The sequence below is a fragment of the Alligator sinensis genome, unplaced genomic scaffold (genome assembly GCF_000455745.1).
Source record: "Alligator sinensis unplaced genomic scaffold, ASM45574v1 scaffold366_1, whole genome shotgun sequence".
Classification (NCBI taxonomy): Eukaryota; Metazoa; Chordata; order Crocodylia; family Alligatoridae; genus Alligator; species Alligator sinensis.
Window position 1 is genome coordinate 3,862,562 of NW_005841851.1, and position 26,665 is coordinate 3,889,226.

General features: G+C 44.8%; 1 protein-coding gene across 4 annotated transcripts in view; it reads left to right on the forward strand.

The window, feature by feature from the left end:
* PLCH2 (phospholipase C eta 2) overlaps window positions 1-26,665 on the forward strand; it is a 357,736-nt gene that overhangs the window by 235,643 nt on the left and 95,428 nt on the right. For 2 of the 4 annotated variants that reach the window (XM_025211808.1, XM_025211818.1), the window contains one exon: window positions 22,470-22,616. In XM_025211808.1, the coding sequence (XP_025067593.1) occupies window positions 22,470-22,616 (147 nt within the window). The remainder of the gene's footprint in view (window positions 1-22,469; window positions 22,617-26,665) is intronic. The other 2 variants (XM_025211829.1, XM_025211824.1) reach the window with 1 other exon arrangement.

Below are 26,665 nucleotides of genomic sequence, written 5' to 3' on the forward strand. Positions count from 1 at the left end.
TTCTGCCTTTCAGTGAAAGGTAAAGGCAGTTAGCAAGCCACTGGAAAATACAAATACAGCTCTGTGGGACAGCATAAAACACAGTGCACCTGGCCATTACATCATCCCAACAGGCAGGGGGTTAGAACAACTACTAACATAAAGATTGTTCTAGGATAAGGAATGAACCTCCCAGCCAGCCTGTGCTAACCAAGCCTCATTGCTGCAGAGTGGGCCATTAGTCCTTGCAGTTGAAAGGTCAGATGATGTGTTGCCATTGTATCATCAGTATAAGGGGCTCCTCTCTGCATCCAAACAATACACTACCAGGTTATTTTCCATTCCAGAGATCATAACTGTCTCAGAGCTGCTGGAAGTTCAGTTTAGTTGAAACTCCGAAGGTATTGTTTGGTTTCACAACCCTTTATCTATTTCTTGGGACCATCCACATCAAGGTTCCTCCCTTCCAAACAAAGAAGTAGTGAAGACCCTCCAACCGGATCAACACTGCACTGCCCTTTCATGGGGAAAGCACGCAGTGACTGTGCCCTGGCAATTGTCATACTTGGAGCATCCATCACAGGCTTCATTTATCAGATGCTAGCTTTCCCTGGACTAACAGTCCTGCATCTCTGACTCAGACTTCTCTTACAGGTGGATCCTGCCCAGCTTTTCAAAGCAGGAGCCTCTGGCAACATCAAGCTTGTGAAGTTTAATTGAAACTTCCTTATAGAAGGGACAGCTGCTCTGTTATGTTATCCATTAGTGCTGGCAGTCTCCCCCCTAAACCATGGCAATGTGAACTCCTTCCAGATGTGGGTGTGCTGTCTAGAGTCAGTCCAACAAGATGTGATCCTGTCCATGTATTTATGCCATTGCCCTTTCCTGGCTGAGATCAGAAATCATCAGCTGTGTCTCACAGGCCCTATCCTGTTAGGAGGTAGAGGGGACATTTACTAGCTCAGGGGACAGGCCTGTTCCTTTGGAGGAGAAGGAATAAACTTCTTCCCCACTGATACTACTAGAGGACTATGGAATTGCCACAGCCAGCCTTGCAAAAGTTAGGAAAATTCACTAGCCCAGGCATAAATTCTGCTTCCCTGTCCTTTGCTGTTATGAGAAAGTAACACATTCCAATCAACTCTCTAAACAACCATTATTTCTGCAGTCCCAGTAGGTAAGAAGGGACCCTCCAGGCTCATGTCCCTGCATCAGTTTTTTTACTGTAAAGTCGGACTTTCCAGGTACCCCTGCCAATACACACATGCACAGAGGCAGACAGCAAGAATGCTGAGAAAGAGAGACTTACTGTTTATAACGTTTCTCACTTCTGGTTGAAATCAGAAAGCACAGGAGATCACCAGGCTTGTGAAAGGATCCTCTGGAGGGTTTCCCCCTCACTGATTCCAGTACCAAAGTTGTTTCAGGCTGCAGGACATACAGTGGAACAGGGTGGGCTTCAGCTATCCTTAGGAAGTTAGGATCATAAATTATTTCAGTTAAAAACCTGGTCTGTGTGGGGTGAAAATTGTGAGGCTTTATCTGTATGTGACCTGAAGTGAAAGCTGGGAGATGGTAAGCAGCAGGACTCCACCTGCCACAGGGGAGTTGTGTGACTTAAATCTTGAGTGTGGATTAAAGTGCTGCCCATACGGCATTGTAGTTTGCAGTAGAAAGCAGTATGGATTGTGTCCATGCTGGAGATGAGAGAAAGCTTACATCTTTCTAAATTTTCAAGTTAAAGGGAAAGCAGCTTCTAAACATTTGGGACAAAGCTGTGATCAAACTGGGCCGTTCCAAAAAATGCCTCTTGAGCCAGCAAGTTCATGGACACACTCAACTGTAACTGCATGCATCTGCAGACATCCGTGGCACTGTTTTCCCCTGGGTAGTTGAGAGAGCTGCATGGAAGTGGCAGCCCCAGTGAAGTTTTAATCTGAGCAAACTGCACTGTGGAAGGCTGCACAGACCAGACCAGGGTCCAGTATATAGCTGTGTGTTTTAAAGTGAATAGTCACAGATGTCTTGGTAAAAAAAACAACTCACCCTACAAGTGGACCAGTTGAAAATCCTTGGTTCTGTGATGGTATTTTAGCCCCTTCCCATAGCAAGGTTTGCTGTAAGTCCCTGCTCTTCTGTGGAGTGACCCGGCAGCTTACTTGCTGGTTTTGGCTCAGGCACCTGTGGTGTCTTCCCCTACAGTCTCTTGTGATAGGGGTCTCTTTTGTTTTTGTTTCCAATATCCTCTTAGTTATTGAGTCTGCTGGATGCAACATAGGATCCTGTTAGTTCATTCTGGCTCTTTAGCTACCCATTTGAGAGGCTGTTCCTCAGGTTACTGGGAATAGGGAAAATGTCTCATGACATAAAAGGTGGAATAAAACCCCTTTATTCAGAAGCTGTTCTCTTAACTACTGTCATGGCTGGGTATTCAGGTCAAGATCTCTATGCTTCTGGCATGACTTTATCATTATACCTTGACTTCATTAGGGTGTTTGATATGATCTCCCACAACATTCTTGCAAGCAAGCTAAGGAGATATGGGTTCGACGAATGGACTGGATGGTACATAGAAAACTGGCTGGATCTTCTGGATCAAAGGGAAGTAATCAATGGCTCAATGTCTAGTAGGCAGCTAGTATCAAATGGAGTACCCCAGGGGTCGGTCCTGGGTCTGGTTTTGTTCAATATCTTAACGACCTGAAAGATGGGATGGAGTGCACTCCAAGCAAGTTTGCAGCTGATAGCAAACTGGGGGAAGCGGTAGGATTGGGGGATTAGACCAAACAAAATATCATGAAATTCATTAAGGACAAGTACAAAGTCCTGCACTTAGGACAGAACAATCCCACTGGTAAAGGCTGGGGACTGACTGGCTAAGCAGAAAGCTGTACAGAAAATGACCTGGGGGTTCCAGTGGACAATAAGTTGAATATGAGTCAGCAGTGTGCCCTTGTTGCAAAGAAGGCTAATGGCATACTGGGCTGCATTAGTAGGAGCTTTGGCAGCATATCAGGGGAGTGATTTTTTTCCCTCTATTTGGCACTGATGAGGTCACATCTGGATTACCATGTCCAGTTTTGCTCCGCACCCTACAGAAAGGATGTGGACAAGGTGGAGAGAGTCCAGTGGAGGGCAACAAAAATGGTGAGGGGGCTGGGGGGACATGACTTATGAGGAAAGGCTGAGGGAACTCAGATCTTTGAGAACTCCAGACTGAGGGGGGATTTAATAGCAGCCTTCAACTACCTGAAGGGTAGTTACATAAAGGATGAAGCTAGATTGTTTTCAGTGGTGCAGATGACAGAACAAGGAGCAATGGTCTTAGGTTGTAGCAAGGGAAGTTTAGATTGGATTTTAGGAAAAACCTTCTCATGAGGAGGGTAGTAAAACACTGGAACAGGTTACCTAGAGAGGTGGTGGAAGCTCCATCCTTGGAGGTTTTTAAGACCCATCTAGACAAAGCCATGGCTGGGATGATATGGTTGAGGATGGCCCTGCTTTGAGCAGTGGGGTAGACTAGATGAGTTCCTGAGGTCCCTTCCAATCCTAATTTTCTATGATTTATAAAAGGACTTTCAAAAAGGATATAATTTTGGCTCGTGTTCTGGGTTTTGGAAGGTCATTAGTTAGAAATGGTTTGGAAAAGCATCTGGATTAGCTGGTAGTACTAAAGAAATGAACGTGCCTTCCCTCTGAATTTCTTGCCTGTCTCTGCCTCCCTCTTTTCAAGTGAACACATTCCTCTCAACTATATTCACAATATTGTTTCTTTAAAACTCTTGAATTCAGCTTCTTAGTTTTCTGATTGCTCATTTCACACCATCCTGGCTGCTGTTTCATTTTATGGATAATGATGCCACTTTAGACAGGATTTTTTTTATTCCTGCATCTCTTAGAGATTTACATAATTTACCTTGTTTCTTTCATAAGTGGATCCCCACTCCCCTGTGTTAATGGTTTCACTATCCAGTGCTCTTCACTGGACCACAGGGTCTCTATTCACTTTCTAAAACCCTTTAAAAAGAATGATGTTCATTGAATCTGAGTGGTTTTTCCTCTCAGATTCATAATGAATTCTAGTTATCTAAATTGGTAGTTATGAATCATTTTTTCTTCTCCCAGCCTTCGCAAGAGGAAAAGTGTTAGCTGTTACGTTTGAAAACTTAGGTAGCTAAAGTACAGAATCAGGACAACCTGATCTACAAAATAACCCCTCTCAGAACACTATTTTCCTGCACCTCCCATAAAAATCAATTAAACTACTTATAGGGTACAAAGTTAAACAAAGGCACATATTGAAAATGGTTGGCCATAGGACATGTAAGCATATTAAATCTGTTTTTAAGATAACAGCTTTTCAAGTTTTAGATGCTTTCCAACCGCAGAGACAGTGCCCAGTATTGGAACATGAGGGGCAGCAATGATAGCTGGGTGATTCTTCACCTCTTTGGACACTTCAGACACAAGGAGCCAGGAAGCTTTTTGAAGTCTCTCACAAGGGGACTGAGCTGCTCTTCTGGTTCTTTCTTGCTGGAGCTGGTGGAAGATTTTCCATCAGAATGTTAGTGTTTGATGGAAGATTTACTTTGCAAGGAAATTGCTTTTTTTTAAAAATCAAAGGCAAAGCCCAATTTTTTATTGATAGAATTTTCAAAGTCATTTAAATGGTTGTGTTTTGAGCACTAAAAAAATCAATTAACATGGCTTTTAGTTTTTCAGTTGATTGCCCAAGACTTCAAATAAAACCGGTAATGAAAACGGGCTAAGGGTGAACTTACACATTACACTTAAATCATATTAAGTGCATTTAAAATGCAAGCATCCTCACATTAAAGCTTGTGAACTCATGCTAAGTAAGTGTTTCAAAGTTATGCCACTTCAGGTGAGGGTTAACACTAGGCTGTGCTATCTAGCTTGTGTTAGGGTAACTTCAGTCTGCTCCATGGAGATAAAACAAGCACTTTTCCATCCTCCAGCATCTCAGGTTGCACCATGCCCAGTCCCCCACTTTCCTAGAGCAGGGATAGAGTCCAGGTGTCCTAGCTCCTACCTGCACCCCTGCTTGCCAGTCCTTTAGTGGCAAATCAGAGCTATGCAGGCAAGAAATGGTATTAACCCTTAATGCATGACTGCTTATAGCATATTATAAATTTACACTGCTTAACGTTCCAGAGATTTAGTATAGTTTAAGTGTAACATGTAACTTGGCCCTTTTAGAAGAAAAATTTTGAAAAATCTTTTACTGGGTGAGAAGGAAAGCAAAAGCTTCTGTTCCAGCCAGCCTGGCTCTAGACTGAGAAGAAAGGCATCGAAACTCAGGACAGTTCCAAGGGGCTGATGCAGGAACAAATTAGAGATATCAGAAGTTCATATCTGAACTGGAACATGCATTGAGGTAGGGAGCTCACTGTTGCCCCAAATTGGTTTTCTTCAGCCTGTTATATATAAACTAGTAAACTCCAGTATTTCTTTATGTGGTCTGCCTTCCTTTCTCTGCCCATAACCATTGTATGGCTAAAAATCTCACCACCAGGAGTCTGTGTTTCTTTATTAGGGAGACATATACAAATTATCCTTGGTATGTGTACTTTGACTAGTCCTCAGTTCAGCAGCATTGGGCTGACTCAGTGAGAAACCAGAAGCCCAGATCCCAGCACCCTGAGAGTACAGGGAATTACAGTTGTCCTATAAGCCTCATACCTTCCTCCCAAATTCCTTCCAGATGGAACTTGCCTGGCGGCATCCTGTCTTTTTAATAAAGACTGAGCCGACCTTGCCGGAAACGCTTCTCTTTAATCTTTGTCTCTCACAGGACCACAAAGAGGAGGAGTTGGGATGCTGGAACAGATCTTTACAAGCTGCTTGCTGGTAGAGGAAAATCTGGGGAGCAAAGATTTATTTGTGTATTAATTTTCTGGTACCAATTTTTTTTTTCTGTTGTAAAACCAAATGGAGGCACTTCACAGTGGTCCAAGGAAACGCAAGAACTCATTTGGTTTCACACTTGCATCAGGATCCCTGCATTGGGAAGAAGTATCTGTCAGTGATTCAAATAGACAAAGCCTGTTAGGCAAAGAAGGAGCTGTGAGGGATAAATAGCTTATGTTGCAGCATTAAGGGAATACCGATAAAGCGCCCAGCAAGGGGGAGACCAGTTGCCAAAAACTCAGCAAGTCCTCAAAGGTTCCTCCATAAACCAACCTGTGTTTTTTGCTACGGTGGATAGGAGCTCTTCCTTCTTGGCGCATACCGATGCAGGGCCTTGGCCTTGCACAGATGTCCAAGCACTGTCCTTAATTGCTGCCCCAGTGTGCCACTGCAGAACAGTACGGGAAATGAAGGCAGCAGGAGCATTCATCTCAAGTCTCCCAGCAGTGTCCTGACCTGGCAGCTACATCTTTTGCTTTATCTCAGATCCCTGTGAGTTGGATCTGAGCAGGATGGGGGCATGCTGTGCTAGCAGTGGGAAGCCGCTCTTGTGGGATGTTCTAATGCTGGCATCAGCAGCATTCGAGCCACTGCACTGCTAGTGAGGGGCAATGCCTAAGGAGATAGCATGCTGTGGTGGTAATGGTGCTGCTAGCAATGGATCCAAGGATGTTGTTGAATTTACTGCTGGAGAGAACTATGATGGCAGGTTTCTCCACTTTGTCATCCCACTCTATGTTGCCTTAGGCATCTGACATGTTGTTACTAAGTTCAGAATGTGTGGTTCAGTTCACCTCCGGTCCGCTGACACTGCAGGCCTAGTGACCGAAACGATTAGTGGACGACTGCAGTTATCCTTGCAAATGGATCAGGTATGGATTTCGTGAAGAGGGGCAAAACTACCAGTGTTTTAAACTGTTGTTTTAAGTATTGATAAAGCATCAGGCAAACAAGGTTCCTTGGGTGAATTTGATATCTTTTATTAGACCAACACAAATGATAAAGCATCAGGAGTTTTTTCCTTTCCCTCCTTTATACTAATGAAATGCAGCAAATAAGAACAGGTGTATGTGCATGGGGTTTGGGGAAGGTGTCTGTAATGCACCCGATCTCCACTCTTCTGATGGCTGGCTTGGCTTTCAACATTCTCCAGTTTAGCTGATAGAAAAACTTCACCCTTTACCCCATTATAGAGTTCTTTCTCTAGTGTCTGCAAGGATTGCGATGGAGATGGCATACTTTGCTCTTTCAAATCATCACAAAGGTCCAGTGTGGACTGGAGCCAAAGTTTTTAAAAATGGCTAATGGTTGTGGGTGTCCAACAGCAGGACCACTAATGGAGACTTCTTCCTCCACCCATCACCAGAATAGTCCCTTTCAAGTGTCAAGATAAGCATTCCTAATAATTCTTGGAAAAAAAATCTTTGCCTGGAGCTTTATACTTGTATGACTTGTTCTCTCCAGCAAAGCGATGAGGACATCTACCTCCAAGGATCCCAAGGACCAGAGGTCTGAATCCAAGCTTCCCCAGGGTTGTGTGAGTCTCAGGCCAGAGGAGGTTACTGCTTTTGAATATTTTCATTGTGAGAAATATAGACCAGGGTTTCTTTTTTTTTCCCCAGAAGCTTCTGTCTGTTTGGTCCATTTGTATTTGTCTCTCCTTGAACATACATAGAAAATGCAGTTTCTTTGTATGCTCAAGTCTCCTTTTTTTTCAGGAGCCAAGTCTTTGCTGAGTTGTCAGCTTCCAAGCTAATTTCCTGGCCTCTCTACTTTTCTACATAGAATTCCCAGGGCAGTAATTTTTACATTTTTTCTCCTTAAAATCCTGTGTTCTCTGCAGAATAATCTGCATTTCAAGGAGATTTTTTTCCTTCCAGTGCATGGGTGCAAGGAGCATGACTTTAGCTGAATCGGTTATAGCATAGAGCAGCTCTACAGCAGCAGATCAGTATACCAGAGTTCAAGCACCTTCTGTTGCCTCCCTTGTTTTATAGCCTCTTGAGAATCAGAATGGTCTTCTGCATCCTGACACTAGCAGTAATACCATTTTGGATGTGGGGGGAGTAGTTATGTCTTTACTGAAGTTAACAGATGTATCACTAATTACTATCCATGTACTTCCAGGTATCTTGTAGCCTCTCTCTCGGGATCACATTAGTCTGCTAATCCGGTAAACTGGGTCTATAGCGTAAAGTGTGATCATGCAGGGATAAACAGAATGCACAGCCATGAAGTTGCAAGGCTAATCCTTGTGGATTTAGAGGTCATTTACAGTACTGCGTCTGTAATATTAAATATCTATGGTGATCAGTACATCCAACTCATTAAGGCTCTGGAAGCCAACCTAATAAATATAGCTACAGTCTTTCCCATTACTTCTTCAGCTGGTAGCAGCTAGAATAATGTGAAGTGAGGCTGAGTGCTGTGATTTGATATATTCACTACTATGCTGTGGGCCTAATTTGCCTCCTATTTATGTTGGCTTTACTGATTTCATCTGAGTTAATCCTGATTTACAGGGGTGGGAGTGAGATCAGCATCTGCCCTGTGCATATTCTGAATCAAAATTTCTGCTCTCTTCTTTTCCCTTTTAAGGACCAAAGCTATTTCTGTGCATATGTGACAATGCAATGTGACATCCTCCACCCTCTTCCCTCCAATGTTGTTGTCCTAGAGAAATGACTTAGAATGGATAGCTTTGTAAAGTAATTTCTTTCTATTGCCCCTTCCCCTCCCCCCCCAAAACAAACAAACAAACAAACAAACAAACCATACAAAAAAAAGCCAACCCTGCACTTTCCCCTCCAGGAAGACGCATAGAATTAAAATAAAAATAGTGGACTGGAGAGCAGGATTTGGGCTTCAGTTTTGTGTAACCATGGGCATGTCACTTACTACCTTGTCCAGTTCCCTGGTAGTGTTTTCATTGGCTTCTTTGGATGTTGGATTGGGCCATAAATTTTTGTTGTGCCTCAGTTGTTTCTATGTAAACTAGGGGTAAAGGATAACTCTTGTCCCCTTCTTTTGTCTGTCTCAAATGTAATCTCTTTGGGGTGAGGATTATTCTCCTCCAAGGGTGAGCTAAACTCAGTTAAGGCCTTCATCTTCTGCAGTGCAAATAATGGTGGCAGTAAATGGGGCATAGATCTTCAAGTTTGGCATGAGCAAATCTTTAGATCTCTGACGATCCTTAGACAGCTGGAAGAAACTCAAGGTCTTCTCAGGCTGCATTTCTGACTGGGTTGTTCCAGATACTGCAAATTATTCTCAACTCTTTTGAAACCTTTCTTTTCCAGAAATATCTACAATTCCACTAAGCATTAAAACCAGCATTTTCGGAGGTTTGCCCTAAGCATTAAGGCCTTAGGCGCAGACCCACAAGCACCCCTATTTCTTGTCCTCTCTTTCCATGCTCTTGGCTACACGCTGCAGTGTGCTGGGACACCCAGAGGAGGATCCAGGGGAGTGCAGTGGTGCAGTTGCACACCCCACTTTAATTTCTACTCCACCCAGAGTTTAAAACCAACTGCCTAGTATTGCAACAGCATTTCTCTTCAGGCAGCAGAGAGGGAGTCATTTGACTTCATGGCTCATTATAGTCTACCTGATTCCTTCTAAACTCTTTGTTCCATGGGTGTTACCAACCCTCTCTCCTCTTTTAACAGTCTTAATGTTTCACTATTCAAGCTGTTCTTTCTCCTGCAATTCTGCTGTCAGCTGTTCCTGGTACCGTAGCTCCTACTTCACAGTCCTGCCGACTGTTTTTAACTGTAGCTAAAAACATAACCTCAGGTGTGGAAATAACTTTCAGTGAAGTGCTGGATGCACTGTTGAGAACCTCAGGAAGGCTTGCTTTTATTTTATGAATCTGAAAGAGAAGTACATTTAATTCTGATTACTATAGGATGCAAGAAACAATATCTTTTGATTATTTTTGCCTAGTTTGTTGTGTTTTTAATACATAATGTATGATATTGAATATGAATGTACACTCCAATAAAGTTGTATTTGTTTTTGTTTCAATCTTAAACTGAACAATATTGCCCTAGGCTCTTGGCATGTTAGTAAAGCTTCTAGTTTCTTTTTACCTGGAGAAATATATGTGTTGTGTTATATGTAGTGATGTACCGTACCATCTGTACCACCCCCCTCCCGTTTTCAAAATGCTAGATCTGCCCATGGCTACAGCTAACACGTATTTTTCTTCCTGCATTAGGAAACTACCCTTTTCTTGTACTCTTGAAGTTACTTCCTTAGCAAGATTTCCCAACATCACCCATTGCTCTTGAAGCCTTTTGAGTTCTTCTATCGGTGAAGCCACAGGACCAGACTGGAGACCCCAGTTTGTTTTAATAAGCTGTTTGTGGCATGCAGAGCTCCAGTGCCTGAAGGAAATAATGGGAAGTCTGAAGTGCCATGGGAAGAAGTCTTTAATCTCTGTGTTACGTCACATGAAGATTTCTCTAAGGGTGTGAACTGAGGCAAGAATAGAAATACATTTCAATAGGCTTATGGTCTAAGTACTTCAGCTAAATATTTTGTAGGAAAGAGTTGGATGGGGAATTTTGTCACATTTAACCCTTTTTTTAATTCCCATTTCCTCTCCATATGGTTGCCTAGCACCCAGGAGCAATCAGCAATGGAGGGTTTTTTAAGGACGTTAATTATTTCTCCATGTCTGCGTGATCCTCTTTGTGAGTGGCCTGAGGGACTGGCTGATAGTGTCAACTACAAGGATTATGGTGATGAAAGCTTTTGCGCAGCTGGGTCTTGTTTTACAAATCTAACTCTAGTTTGTACATTAAGATGCCTTTACCCTTTCCACACCCCTTTCCTTCTTATGTTTTCAACCACCAACATTTCTTAAGTCTTAGCACCGGAGCCAAAACAAATATCTCAAGGCTCCTTTTCAAGGGCTTGCTTGTACCCTGGGAATTCTGACTTGGGGACCGCTGTAAACTTAATATTGTGGGCAGAGCTGCTATTGGAGCTGTGTGCTGCCCTCTCTGCAGATTGATATCACATGAATGGTTAATGCTGAATCTAGGATATCCCTTCAGCAAAAGCTGCCTTTTAGAGGCAGCGCATCTTGTAGTGCATGGAGAGCTAGCCACTAAGATTTAGCTCTCCAGATTACCCAGGGCACTGCAACCCCTTCTTCGCTGTCAGGGTGCTTGGAGGTCATATTCAAAATGTCACTCCAATGGATACCCTTCCTTTTCCGTGGCTGGCAGAGGGAGTGAGCGAGCACACAGCCCAGGACAATGTGAATATTGCAGAGGTTGTTATTTATCTCAGAAGCAGGCAGCACTTGGATTTGCTTAACACTGGGCTCTTGTTGATTTGTGTATGTAAACACCACTCATTCTTTAAAGTATCCACAGCCATGTGAGGTAGAGCATGGCTGTTTTCCCCTTTTTGCAGACAGGGACCTGAGATGCGGAGAAGCTAGGTGATTCAGTCAAGGCACCCCAGGAAGTGTGTGGCAGAGCAGGGAATTGAGCTCAGGTACCCAAATGCCAAGCTGGAATGCTAACCTATCAGCCATCCTTCACCTTGAAGAGGACAAAAGTACCCTTTGAGCCTGTTGAGCAACAGCTTCCAGCCATAGGTCTCTGAGCCACTGGACCTCAGGGGAGGAGAGTGGAATCTGGGAAGGGAGGGGCTGGCATTGCCAGAGCCAGGACTTAAGAGCCTGGGCTTCCTGAATCCCAGTCTGCTGCTCTGCACTGCCTTCCCTTCCTCATGACAAGTGCCACAAGAGAGCAAAGACTGTGCTTTGCTCCTTGTGTTGATCTTACAGCAGTGGGGGGCTCACACAGAAACCTCTGTCCTGGACTCTTGGTGCAGTCCCAGCCAGCAGTCCGTATATGCTGATACATCCGTGGTACTGGAATTGACAGGTGACTTTAAGAATGAATTTTCATGCTGGGTGAGGTCAGGAGACCTACACATCTCTGCTTATAATTGCAATGAGGGAATGGGTACTCTGGATTTCAAGGGTGAAGAGATCACCAACTTATCCCCTCTGAGAGAGAAGTGTCTGCTGAGCTGTGGAAGAGGAAGCAGAGGGTAGCTAACTGAAGTTACCTAATACCGATGTGCAGTAGCCCAGGGGAAACTGTTGATAGGCCACAAACAGGAACAGGGAATATTTTTTTAAAAGCAAAAAAGCTAACAGAGTTTTCACTCTTCTCTGCTCAAGCTGGCAAGGGCATGTTTTGCTCACCATCTGGGCCAGGGATGGCAGGAGCCAACAGGCTGCAGATCTGTGACATGCTGGAGATATGGATGCTTTGATAACTGTCCAAGTGGTGCATTTAGATGCTTTGAAGCTTAAGGTGGTATTTCAATTGGGCAGCTCTCAAAGGACCAAGAAATGGCAGCTTGGTATTTGCCTTAACTGAACAGAGCCTTTCCACTTTTGATCTCTGCCCATTTCCAAGCACCTGGGATTCTCTTTCTGCTGCCTTTGAGCAGCACTTCTGTTGTGCGGCAGTGCTGGCTGGCTGGTTTGTGTACTGAGCAGGCGTCTTCTGTGGGGCTATGTCAGTTCATTAGGGCTTGGCACTCTTGAATGGGCTCTGTAGTTGAAGAGAGGCTGCTAATTTAGGCTGGAAGAAAAATAATCCAAGTCTCTTGTTTCCTTTTCCTTGTCATTTTTCTACAGCTGCAGTGCATGTCACTTAAATCCCTTGACTGGATAGGGCAGAAGCCACAGCTTTAGGATTAGTGCGTATGGTGGATTTAGGATTTCAAGCAAACATGTGTTGCTGTGTTTGGATTGTGTCTAGTTTTTCCTGGCCAGGGAGAAATACTCTTACCCTTGTGAAGATGCCTTATAGAATATTCAAAAGGCCTTTCTGAGCCTGGAAGGATGAAGGCTTGAAGCAAGACTTCTTGAAGAGCTACATGAGAAGGAAACGTGAGCATTCTGTTTTTTGCAAACCTGGAAAGACACTGAAGAACCTGAGCACCTGGGCAGGCTTGCAGTGAAAAGCAAGGGCGATTATTGGGCAGGACGGACCTGAGTGTTACCTTTGGGTTTATGGCAACAGATGCTGCTGTTAACGGGCACCGGAGATAGAATCTAATTCTCAATGGAGTGTGACTTTCAAGTGCTTTAGGTATTCAGGGTATACAAGGGAGAAATTCACTTCTTCATGAAAATTGTAGTCGAAAGATGGAACAGAGATGTGGGCTCTGACAGCTGCAGGTCAGTGCGGTGGCCTGCCGGACTCCCAACAGCTGATGATTTAGAAGAAAGAGCTGGAAATATGCTTTGGAGGCGTTTCTGTGCACCATGGATCTTTTTGCTTTCCAATGTCCCCTGGATTTGTAGGACTGTGTCACTCATGTCATTGTTAAAGTAATAAAAAGGAAAACCACCTCTAATTGGGAGACCTAAGAAAATAAGGAATTAATAATGATATTTCAAGTTTGGGTAGGTAGGAAGGGTTTAAATTTAACTGGGAAGCAGCTGTGTAACAAAGCAGCCTGACGAAATCGCAAGACGCTCCAGTTTCCTGATTATCTTGAGGATTTTCTTTCCTAACATTTTTATACTGTTGTACTGGGAATTTGCAGGCACAGAAGCTTGGCCTTTGCCAGGGCCTGCAGTCCTTGTGTGCAATTCCGGATCTTGCCTTCCTTCTCCAATATGGACACCCCCAAATCTCCTTTGCTTCCAAATAAGTTTGCAGTCTCCCACTTGGCGGAGGCATTTTTCTGGATTGGTGGCAGCATCGTGACTTCACCAAAATGGAAAATCGGCCAGATCGGTAAGATGAGTGTTAGCTGAGTCCCTGATGCCTAATTGTATGAGACAATAGCAGCTTAAAAGCTTTCACGTTTAAATCTTATTTAATGACAGCTTCATTTAGCAGTAACTGGGGGGAGGAGAGGAAGTAGTTGACAAACTGTCCTCATGTTCTTTTCTTTGTGCATTGGTTTCTTGGGTGCTGGTGTACCTTTTTTGCAAAAGCTTCAATTCAGGCAACTCTAAATGAGTTATATTTCTGATTCCAGGTTTCATTTCCCCTTGCAGCAATCAGAATAAAATTTGTGTACCTTGACACATGCAGACTTTGGAAGTCTCGGTTTTTTCTCCCAACTAAAGTAAAATAAGTTGGTTGACTTGTCAGATTTGCTGTCAGCAGCCAAAACTTGTATAGCATTCACCAACTCTTCACTTTTTTCATGCTATGCATGTCTGTTTTCAGTAAATTGAATCATTCAACCTCTTAAATTGCAACTGCTTTGCTCTTGGAAAGATTTTTTTCCTGGACTTAAATTATTGCCTGATTTTGTTCTATATATTAACTGCTGATATGTCATGGCACAATCATTAGACCTTGCAAATAAAACAAAACCCAACTGAGAGAGCAATCTTCCGTTAGCATTTCTCTCCCCTAGGTAATAGACCTGGGGAGCCTGCTTGGAAATGGCATAACGTATGTGATCATGCTAGTATGGTAAACGTGCTGTAATACCAGGTCTTTCGGCTTCATTCATTTGAAGTGTGGATGCACTTATGGGCTTGTCCAGGGGGGACGGAGACTGTGAAAATGAAGGCTGACTCCGGAGCACTGTTGGGGCTGAGCAATGAGCCTCAGCAGTGCCCCTAACTCCGATGGCTGGATGCTCGTCTGCTGCAGGCCAGAGAAAAAACTGCAGAACAACAAACTGCCCACAAATTAAGCTTTTTTAATTGTGTTGGAATTTACAACATGTCTTTTCCCATTAACCTCTTTTTTGCTAATGATTTTGTGCTGTAATAATGGATGTGCAACCTAATAAGCTCCACCTGATCTACAGCCATTCATACAAATAGTGTCCCACTTGCAAATTAGATCATTTCAAATTCCCTGTTTTTCTCCCCTGGAGGTTTGAAGCTGCCAAGCTAAGGGGAGTAGAGGTGGAGTTGAGCTGAGGTTTGAAGCAGGATGTTGAGCGAGGGAAGGCAAGAAGGCTGTTGCACCAAGAGTGGCAGGTTGGCGTAAGGGGGCAGAGAGGAGAGCTGTTCATTGGGCACAGAGGTGCAGAGAAGCAGGAAGACAGGGACAGCAGACTAGGGCTCCATTCAAGAAGTTTGGAGGCAATTTTTGATCTGAATGCTGGAAGGATGTCGTGAGCTACTGTGAATGCAGCTGCCTGTGCTTGGTGCCACTGTGACACATACTAGCTGTGTGTGCCTGGTCTGAGCCGCTGTGGGTGCCAGTCACTGCAACACAATAGCCTGCTTTCTGGGGTGTGTCTGAAGTTTCAGCAAACAGTAGCCTATGTTTTATGTAAGAGGAGATTATACCAAGAGCAGCCTACCCACCCCGTGCTGCATACAGCAAGGAAAACAATATGCCCTGCCATCCTCTTCTGTATAGAAGCCGGCAGTGGTGCAGGCCGGCACACTCTACAGGTTACAGGGTTATTATTAATTTTTGCACATCAAGCTCCAAAAGCAATATATCAGGCAGCAGGGTCTGCGGTGAACATGGCTCACCAGCCTGGGTATCTGCTTCAGGTTACCAAAGCTGCTTTCTGCAGCTAGATGCAAATCTCCCAGCTGCTCTAATAACTGACCTAGGGGATCTCTTGAGGGGGAAAGCAGAGGAATGCCAGAGGCTCTTGTGTGGAGCTTTCCAAGGTGAGCGACCAGGGAAAGGCCTGCCTCATGCTCAGTATTCTCACTGGACTCACTGGCTGAGCAGGATTTCCCCCCCAACCTGTTTCCTTCTGTATGTATTGAGACTCACATGACTGAGGGCAATGATGCAGCAGCTGTGTTAACCTGCACAAGCACACGGGCATTTGGAGCTAGAGAGTGCATTTGAGTTGTTCGCTGATCTGTCAGCACTCCTTGAAAAGCCTCCTACAAGGCTGCTCCTTGAAACAGTAGCAATTCTCAGCTGCCTGCTGGAGTGACTCACCCTGGGAACCATGAGGAGGTGGTGATGGGTTTTTGTTGTTGTTGGGGTTTTTTTTAAGAATAAGTTGCCCTGCAACCTGTGTCTTTCGGACCAAGCAGGGGCTGCTTAGGGCTTGCAGGAGTGTCACAAGCTCTGAGGGCCCTGAAAGGGAGAGAAGACCCTCTCTAGGCACTCTTCTTCGTGCCTCCCTGATCTTCCCTGTAACCGAGAGCTGGGCCATTGTCTCGGAGGGTACGATCCCCAGGCACTCCATGATTCCCAAGTCAGACTCTATTAACAAAGCTTAGCTGAAAAGTTCAGCCAAGTTGTGTGATGCCGGGACCTTGACCTTTCTAGACAGACTAGCTAAAATACAGAGCTCTGGGATGCTGCACCAGAGCCAGAGCAAGCTCTGGTCATGAAGCTTTTGACAAGCCTGAGGTCAGGTGCAAAGTTTCCTAACTTTATCCTCTCAACCCTTTCATGGCAAGTACCCCCACTGCTCCCCTTCCCACCCACACCAGCACTGAAGGATTTTCAGTCGTATTGAAACCTGCATTAGGAAGAGAATATCTTTCTAAACAAACTGATGAATTATGGGCCTGTTCTAGCATGACTGTGGAATCTGGGAGCTTCTCCTCTGTGTAATTATTGTGCCTGTATGCCTCCCACTTCCTAGCCCTTCAAAGCCCTAATCTAGTGGGGGTGTGCAGTAAGAGCCAAGAAGTAAGGATCCATTGTTCTGGGGTCCTCGTCCTGCTCTGCCACTGCTGTGTTTTGACCATTGTCAAGTTACATAATTCTCTCTCTCTCTCTTTTTCTCTATATCTAAAATGGGGCAAACGCCTTACATCACAGGCATGTTGTGAGGCAGAATTCAAGTTGGCAGGAAGATGCTGCTGAAATAAAAAGTAGTATTATTCAGCTGGGGGAAAACTATTACTGTGACTTCAAAGAGCTTCTGAGCCATTGTATCAGGGAACATTCACCAGAAGGTCTTCGTTTGTTTCTGTGAGCACAGAAATAAATGGTTAAGGAAGATAGCTGGACTTTGAAAATGGAAATATCTACAGGCAATCTCCGTTTAACGCTGTTTCGCCTAGTGCTATTTCTCCATAACGCCCGTTTTAAATTGATACCTGATTCCACTTAGCACTCAACGAGTTTTGTTATAACGCTCGCAGTCGCCATCGTGGATCATTAAAAACAGTTGCGGTCGCCATCTTGGATCATCAAATACTTTCAGTTTTAGATTTATAGATGTTTGTGTCGGAAGGGACCCCAGTAGATCATTGAATCCAAGCCCCTGCCCTGGGCAGAAAAGAGCGCTGTGGTTAGATGACTCCAGCCAGGTGCATGTCTAGCCCCCTCTTAAAGACCCCCCAGGGAAGGGGAGATCACCACCTCCCTTGAAAGCCCATTCCAGATTCTGGTAACCCTCACCGTGAAGAAGTTCTTCCTGATGTCTACCCTAAATCTGCTCTCCATCACTTTGTGGCCATTGTTCCTAGTTATTCCAAGGGGTGCTCTGGTAAACAGAGCATCTCCTATTCCTTGCTGCCCCCCTCCCATGAATTTGTAGGTGGCCACAAGATCCCCTCTCAGCCTTCACTTAATGCTTGTTTCACTTAACACTTGGTTTTTCAGGAACCAATTAATAGCTCTAAGTGGGGGTTGCCTGTCTCCTAACTGGTCCTTCCTAACTTCTCTAAGGTAGAGGTTTGCAACTTTTTTAGACGTGTACCACTTTGGAGGGGGGACACAGGGTGGGGCAGGGTAGTGGCCAGATGCAGAGTGGGGGGCTTGCACATGGCGGCAGCATGGTGTGGTAGATGCCACATGTGAGCTCCCCCCGCCATGTCCAGGAGGTGCCTGTGTGGCCCTCAGAGGGGAGCCACTCCCCCACCGAAGGCAGTGGCACAGGGTGGTGGGTGGCGGCGATCCATCCCCACCTGCCTGCGCATAATCCCTACCCCCTTTCCAAGTACCCCTGGGGGTACATGTACCCCCAGTTGACAACCCCTGCTCTGGGGGAAGGAGCCCTGCTCTGAAAGTGGTGCTGGTAGAGGAGAATGACTACATGCTGTGCCTCCTCTCCCCTCCCAGCCCCCCGAAATCCCCTTGCTCTCTCTTGCATCCCCATTGCCATTTCTTGCCCACCTATAAGGGGGGCCTTTCTACTTCTCTTAGCAGGAGTTTGGCCATCTGTGTTGCTGGCTTTTCCCGTGATTCACCAGACACTTCCTTGTTTTCTCTTTCTTTTGTCACCAGCAGTCTGCTGGTAAACAATCATGAGTTAACAAAGCAGCTGAGAATGATCAGCGAGATCAATTCCCAAGCAGACTGAAGAGGTGCTACAAGATGAACTCCAGGTTGTGTGTGCAAACAGTAATTGCATTTGTGCAATGAACCAGCAAATGAGCAGTGCAATATTTCAGATTAGAGCAAACCGGCAGCAGAATAGCTACTGAGGTATCAAACACTCTAGAGTTTTGTCAGTGATCCCACAGTGGTCTGAATTAATTTTATCAGGAAGAATGACTGAAGGATACATTTAAAGGTAACAGCTGGGGAGGTATCCAGTTCAATACATTTATATCTAGTGTTTACATGATCAAATCAAGGCAACAGATACATACGGTACAGGGTTTATCTGGTCTTTTTGTTTTGTCCATCAGTGTCAGTGCTTCTGTGTTTCTTGTCTTTCAGTAGACTCTCTAGACCCATAAATAATTCTCCCTTTGTTGGTCTCCTCACTAATACCAAATACAGATTTGCTTGTTTTGTGTTCTTTAGACCAGGCACAGTAGAGTTCAGTGACTTGCTAGGTTATGTAGCAGATTAGTGGCAGGGCTAGAATATGGAATAGGATTTCCTCATCCAACTTTAATGAGCTAGCTAGTGGATCATACTTCAGATATACAGTGCAACAGCGCCAAGGTCCTGTGAGCCAGTTACCATTGCTGAGCTTGCTCGACATTCTTTGAACACCTTCTAATTTTTTTTTAAAATAGAAAATGCTCACAGGTGTCATCGACTGGAGCTGCTGTTTTTCACTCTTCTCCCCTTCCTTGTACAGCACCTTGAGGCAAAACGAACCCTGTGGGGTCTGATGAGCACAGGGGCAACACTCTTTACCCCCTATTTATGCCCCAAAGAGAAGACTTTGATGGTTATTAGAGCCCTCTCCATCTGTTGGCTGTACTGTGTCAATGTGGTCAGCCTGAAGTGTGCTCTTAAGCTGTTTCGAAGAAAAACATTCCTCTCTTGCTAAACCCTCTAGCTTCAAATTTGTAGGTTCATTGATTCTTATGAGTTAATCCATAGATGCAAGGAGAGGAAAATCTGATAATCCATTTTAGCTTTCCAGGGTCTTATGTGCCTATCCTAAAAGAGTCTTTTTTTCTCCCTGGTCCTTAGTTTTTGTTGTAATACTGTTTCTGTAGGTGGAAGTTGCAAAGTCTGTCTACCCTTTCCCTTCCATCGCTTTTGGACAAAATTCATGAGGACAGTTAGGCCCAGCACCCAGTAACATTTGGCAGTTAGGTGCCCAGCTCCTTGTAGTTAGGTGCCCAGTACCTTTTAAGATATTACCCTAGGTTGGCAAACAAGTGTGGCATAGATACTATCTATGCAAAAAGAGATGCCTCCATTACTGTGGGATCTGTGTGTCACAAGCAAGCTTCTTTGAGGGGTGCAATATTTAGAAAATAAAGCCTTTTCTTAACCTGAAACAAATTCATAATTTAGTCCTGTCACTTCCAGAAAGGGCATTTTTGTTCAGAAAAAGGGGGAGAGGGAAGAAAACCTTCCAAAATAAGACTGTTGGTAACATCACGTTCAACTGTTTATAGAGTTTTTTCTTTCAAACATTGCTAAAATATCGTACATGCTGCAGTGCCTTGGCACTACCAAGCAAATTAAGGACTGCGTATCAGTTTTGCCTCTGAATTTCCTTGCATTAATTCAAGAAACTTCCTCCCAACCATAGGATAATTTAAAACAAAATCAGAGTGATCAGCTGTTACTATCATGAGTTTAGCTACAATATGTTAAAAGCGTGTGTGTGTGGGGGGGGCTTAGTTGTTTAACTGCATGTGTTATTAGGCCTTTGCTGTGATTTGTTGCACCCACATTTGCAGATATTGGGAAGGAATGGATAAATGCTTTCAGTTCAAGTGGTTTATATTAGCTATTGTTAATACTGTACTGAACTACTCACCACTCAAGTCTCTATTTTACAAATACAAAGGCTACACTGAGATGTTTTTACTGGGATTGCGTATAAGAACTGCTCACAGAAATCCGTAATTGTCAGCATGTAAGCGTTTCTGGGATCAGGATATAAGGTTTTAAGTTTTGTTGCAAAATCTTCCCTCTGAATCGTGCAGCACTGGACACTTGTTCTGCATTTCATAAAGAATACTTTCATTCTCGATATAAAGAGGGTTGTGGTTGGGGGGTCCTTGGCTTTCTGTTCTATATGGGTTACTGCACTGCACTTGTCACCACACTATCCGAGTTCCCACCACTAGTGGATTCAGAGGCATGACTGATGTCCATCTCATCATATCTGTTCTCTGAGCCTCTCTCCGAGAGTGGAAGAACATGACAGAAAGTTTGTATCATTGGGATTGTTTTTCAGTCTACTGGCATGGGGTCTGTATGTGGTGGAGGAGGCAGATGAAGAAAACACATTTTGTCTTGGGGGCAGAAGGTGGTGAGGTGTGCAGTGGCCCCCATCTCTGCAGCCTGATGTGACTGTGGGCTATTTTCTTTACAACCGAGCCCTCACATTACTGCAGGAGGTTCTTTTGTGCTCCGGGGTCAGAGTGGCTAAGCAAACCATTATTTTGCAGGCCTAAGCAAGCTCTTAGCTCCCTGGGACCAGGCCTCTGTTTGCTTTTAAGATAAGAACCAAGACCTTGGGTATTGTCCTATCCAAGAGAAAATTGGATGCTTATCTTGCTGAGAAAATTGGATGCTTATCTTGCTGGGATCCTATGACCCCAGCTGACTTCCTGCCCTTCGGGCGGGGGGCTGGACTCGATGATCTTCCAAGGTCCCTTCCAGCCCTAATGTCTGTGAAATCTGTGACTAGAGACGTGGGTTCAGTTCCTAGCTCAGATCTTGTTGGCAGACCTTCATCACGTTTTACCGTCTGTAAAATGGGGCTGATCTTGCTGCCTTGGAGCGGCCTGGAGGGAAAGCTCTGTGTAAGAACCAGGTAATCTCCAAAAGCAAGTTAACTTCGTTATTGCTGCCTCTTGTTACCAGACTGCCACAGATGCAAGCAGGCCAAGTTTAATGATGAGCTACTGAATAGTATAGCAGCAGAAGGATGTACTTTATTGTCTGCCATAACCAGACGTTCAGCGAAAGCCAGCTGCATCCTTATCTCTTCTTTAAGTACTAACCCTGAAGCTGGTACATTACAGATTCACCCTGTTGCAGACTTAGCAGCAGCTTAGTGCTCCGTTTTTTTTTTTTAATCAAACTATCTGCCTCATTTTTATCTAACTTACCTTTAACACTGGGCTCAGATGGCCTGTTAAATTGGAATGGGCAGGAGCAATATTGGCATTTCTGTCCTGGTTGTGCAGAAAGTGGTGCATGTTGGAATATATTTGCTCCTGCAAATGTAGGCGTGTAACAAGAATGAGCCTGGTAGCCATGCTAATGGTGTGAACAATGCTAAGGTCTCATAAACTGGGTGTCACTCTGATTCATGGCTTACGCTGTTCAGTTCCTAATGATGAGACTCAAGAAGTGCCACTGGAGCAAAGTTTGTGGGTTTGTTCCACGAATGGTATGCTCCAGATTCGGGATGCTTTGCTTTGCTGTCTCTCTCTCTGGCTAGTGTACAAGAACCTTAACATTTCACAGAAGATAACTGCAGACCTCTACAGAAGTTCACCTCTGAGACTGGCTTCAGCTCAGCAGCTGGCTCTCTTTTAAATAAATAAATAGAATTCAACATGTGATTTTAATAACCTTATTGCTATTAATTTTTAATGCCTCCTCTCTATAGTGAAAAATGGTTTAATTCTAAAGCAATTTGTACTTGAAAGCCTTTGAATTATTTATAGGGTTCCTGGAATATTTACAATATTCTGATGGCCGAGTTGGGTAATTAAACATTTTTTCCCCTCTGTTAATTGGATTCTGGGTAGGCAGAATGCTAACTAAGCTGCTTCAGAGGGAGCAAAGCTATTTCTAAATGGGGATGTTGCTGCCTGGAACTCCAGAATTTACAGTGAGAAACAGGCAAAGTTAATGACATTATTTTCCCACAGAGTTAATTGGAAGTTTGAGGGCCAGATCCTCAGAGACTGTAAAACAGGCAAACTCTCCCCAAATTAATGGCATTACAGCAGTTTACATCAGCAGAGGATCTAGCTAAGGGTGGAGTTCAACCCTAGGCAGAGGTAGCAAATGGTCAACATATTGGCATCACAGAAGTCCAACTTGAGCACTAGGTCCTAAGTGGTGCCTGAGTCTCAGGCTGATCTCTGTGAAGGGGTGGTGTCTGCCATCAGGGTGGTGATAGGCAATTCCAAAGGCACAGGTGGGAACTCAGTCAATTTTAAAATAGTGAGACAAGCTGATATTGTGTCTAACCTGCAGGTGTTGTCTTATTTCTTTCTGCAGTGGAAAGATGTATGAACTCCATGCAAGCCGGGACCCAGATGATCAAACTACGTGGTGGTTCCAAGGGGCTGGTCCGTTTTTATTATCTGGATGAACACAAGTCATGTATTCGCTGGAGACCATCTCGAAAGAATGAGAAAGCCAAAAGTGAGTGCTGGCCAACAGGCAGACAAGTTCTTTGGGTAAATCCAATACTTTTTATTAAACCAACTCAAATAGTTGGAAAAAATCTTCTTTGCAAGCTTTTGGGTGCAAATACCCTTCATCAGGCAAAGAAAGCATCTCCAGGTGGTCTGTGCTCTTCCTGGATGAAACAGTAAAAAAGCCAGAAGCTAGTATGCATGCGAGAAAGCCAGTCAGTGAAAGTATAAATTGAGGTCATCAATGGGTGAAATGGTGGGGGCTGAATATAAGTAGTAAATGATAGAGAGGTTACATGGGGAGTCAGCTATTAGGCAGGTTATAATGTGTCATAAATCCAATGTCCATATTTAGTCCATGATTTTTTACTATTCTATCCAGGAAGAGCAGAGACCAACTGCAGATGCTTCCTCTGCCTGATGAAGGGTATTTTTACTCGAAAGCCTGCAAAGAATTTTTTTCAAATTATTTGATTTGGTCTAATAAAAGATATCGGATTTACCCAAAGAACCTTTCTGCCTATGTCCTTAGACCAACATGGCTACAACCTATACTGTTGGCCAACAGGTCTTTCTGCCGGATCATCCCAAGGATGAGATTCTGTCCTAGGTATTGAGCAGCTACCATGAGGGAGGTGGAAGGTGATCAAGACCAGTGCTGTATCTGGGTTCCAAACAGTATGTGTGATTGCTGTGAATGAAAATGCTGCCTGTAGTGCAGGCTGGAGTAACCCAACATACTTGGAGATGAGCTGCAAACAAACCCTGCATAGATAGTGCAAGACTTAGGGGAGCCTGCAGGTGATGGCTTTGACCCTTTCTTAGGAACCTCCATGTAGGGAGGGCCCTGTTTTTGTTGATACAAATTACTAGTGGCGTTGTGGTTAGACTCTGAAGCTATGGACTATTATTAGAGATGGGATCCAAGGCCATATGGATCAGCTGCCTGATTGAGGCAGCTCTGACTTGATTCATTGTATACTCAGCTTCTAGTTCATACAGGTCCAGATGCTTCCAATTAAGCAATGTCTGCACAGACCTTTACAGAATCTCTTTGACCCTGCGCTGGTGCAGGGATCTGCTTTTCATATCCAACACCAAGGTTTGGCCCCAAATCATGGTCCACATGATGGCGATAATGATCATCATCATCATTTGTACTACAGTTCAGCTGCGGGGTTCTGACTAAGGTCAGCTCTTCAACATGGTAAAAACTGTAAAAAAAGTTAGTGAGAGAAGGTACACACCTCAAAGAGCTTGTGTTCAAAAAACAGAAGGCAATGGTTAAGAAGGGACATGGAGGAGAAAGGACTTCCCTGAGGTCATAGAAGAATCAGGATATAGAAACTCAGTTCTCCTACTCCCAGTCTGGCACTCAGCTCACTGAACCGTGCTGAATTTGGCATCCCCTTGCCCCACTTACCCCCTCCTCCCCACCTTAAAGATACAATACAGAACTTTTTGTTCTCTACCCAGGACCACCATGTACCAAACAGCTTTAACTATCCCCACAAGATTATGCATGCGAGGCTTTTTTGTGTAACTTTGCACCAGATGGTGGCGGCTCCATTCCAAAGGAAGGATAAATGTTTGAGAAGCAATGATTGTTTCACAGGCACAAGTTGCAACCTGCAATAAAGCAGGACTTAAATTATTTATTTAACAAGAACAGCCTAAAGAGATATGTGTAACTGCACTGGTAAGGAAATGCCACAGGAGAGATGGCTGGCAGCTGCCCTGCCAGTGGAGGAACAGGGAGACCAGATGCTTTGGGGACCAAATTAACTTGCCTGTTTTCCTGTTTCAAGAGTAAAGCATGTTGGCAGGATCTGCACCTTGGGGTGTGACCCACTTTTAGCACGTAAAGATATACTGAGAAAATATGCATCATTTGACAGTTATGGAGCCCTCATGGTTAGATCATTAGTCATGAAAGTTCTGCATTCAGCTCCTGACTCTGCCCTGACCACCTCTGTGACCTCTGACAGGGCACTTGGGTCCAGATTTTTAAAGGTACTTAGTCACCTAAATGTCTCTAAAAGTCTGGGTCATAGTTCCTCATCCTAAGCAAGAACAGCAAGAGGTTTCTGAGCACAGTGAGAATCTGGCCCATCTGTACTGACTCTCAGCTCCTCAGGGCAGATGCTGTTTCAGTATGCATACATACAGTGCCCTACACACTAAGACTTATCTCAGCTAAGGCCTCTCAGTGTTTCTGTATGGCAGACAAATAATAATGTCCTTGTCTCTTCCATGGGCTTAGTGCCTTAATGAGCACCAGTCCTTGAATTTCTTTTCTGCAAGTATGAGTTAGAACAGGGGCAGGCAAAATACAGCCGTTCTATCTGGCCTGCAGGGCCCCTAAAAAGTTTAGAAAATTAATATTTATCTACTCCTGGCTGCCTGTCAAAGATGACAGGAGTCAGGTGCAGTAGGACCCAGGGGAAGCTGGCAGGACTCAGCAGCCCAGAAGCAAGGCCCACCAGGCCTGCCCCTGCCCCCAGCCCCAGTTCTGGGGCAGAAAACTGGAAAAGAACTCAAAGAAGGGCCAGACCTACCTGCATGGCAGCCTGGATTGAGCAACAAAAGAACACTGGGCCTGTCTGGCTGCAGCCTGGTCATATACTGTTAGCTACACAACTATACTGAGACAAAACAGTTGCAAAACAACAAACAATTGTATGATCCCACTCAAGGCCTTAAGCCTGGCTCAGAGCTCCAGTTCATAGATTTCACAGATTTCATAGATATTCCAGCCGGAAGGGACCCCAGAGGATCATCGAGTCCAGTCCCCTGCCCAGGGGCAGGAAGTCAGCAGGGATCATAGGATCCCAGCAAGATAAACGTCCAAAAGTGTTTTGAAGGCGTTCAAAAGCCGCTGATGACACCAAAATTTGGGGGGAGGTGAGCACGCTAGCAGGGAGAGAGAGATTGCAGAAGGATCTGGATAGGTTACAGGGGTGGGCAGACAGGAACAGGATGCGTTTCAATACGGACAAGTGCAGGGTGCTGCACTTGGGTAGTAGGAACCAGCAGCACACTTATACGATGGGGAACTCCCTACTTGAGAGCACGGAGGCGGAAAGGGATCTTGGTGTCATTATTGACTCCAAGATGAACATGGGCCGACAATGCGAGGTCATGGTTGGCAGGGCTAACCGGACCTTGTCGTGCATCCACAGGTGCATCTCGAGTAGAGCCAGGGAGGTGATCCTCCCCCTCTATGCGACGCTGGTCAGGCCGCAGCTGGAGTATTGTGTCCAGTTCTGTGCGCCCCATTTCAGGAGGGATGTGGACAACATGGAGAGGGTCCAGAGGAGGGCCACCCGCATGATCCGGGGACAACAGGGCAGACCCTACAGTGAGAGACTGCGGGACCTGAACCTATTCAGCCTCCACAAGAGAAGGCTGAGGGGGGACCTGGTGACCGTCTATAAACTCACTAGGGGGAACCAGAAGGGTTTGGGGGAGACGCTGTTTCCCCTAGCCCCCGCTGGCATAACAAGGAGTAATGGGCACAAGTTGATGGAGAGGAGGTACAGATTGGACATCCGAAAAAACTACTTCACAGTTAGGGCGGCTAGGAGCTGGAACCAACTTCCAAGGGAGGTGGTGCTGGCCCCTACCCTGGGGATCTTTAAGAAGAGGCTGGATACTTACCTGGCTGGACTCATTTGAGTCCCGTTTTTGTTTTTAGGGTGAGTGGTTTTGTTTGTGTTTTTGGGTTGTTCTCCCGCCCTGGCGGGGGGTCGGGCTAGAAGATCTATTAGGTCCCTTCCAACCCTAAAACTATGAAACTATGAAACAATTTGGAGCACTGTCTATTCTGTTCACTGAATATGACACGGTCTGGTGGAACATGGAGCGCCTATACACGAGCGTGGAGGCTGCTCCAACTCACTGGAATTCCAGCACATCAGAGCAGACTCGATTAATTGGGTCTGCTGGAACCTGGCAATTACCATGCTCCAGGAGCCTCCTGCACCCCGTGTATCAGCGCTTAAAAATAGTAGGAGGCACTTTAATTAGAGCAGCACTCGAAGCCACTCCAGTTAA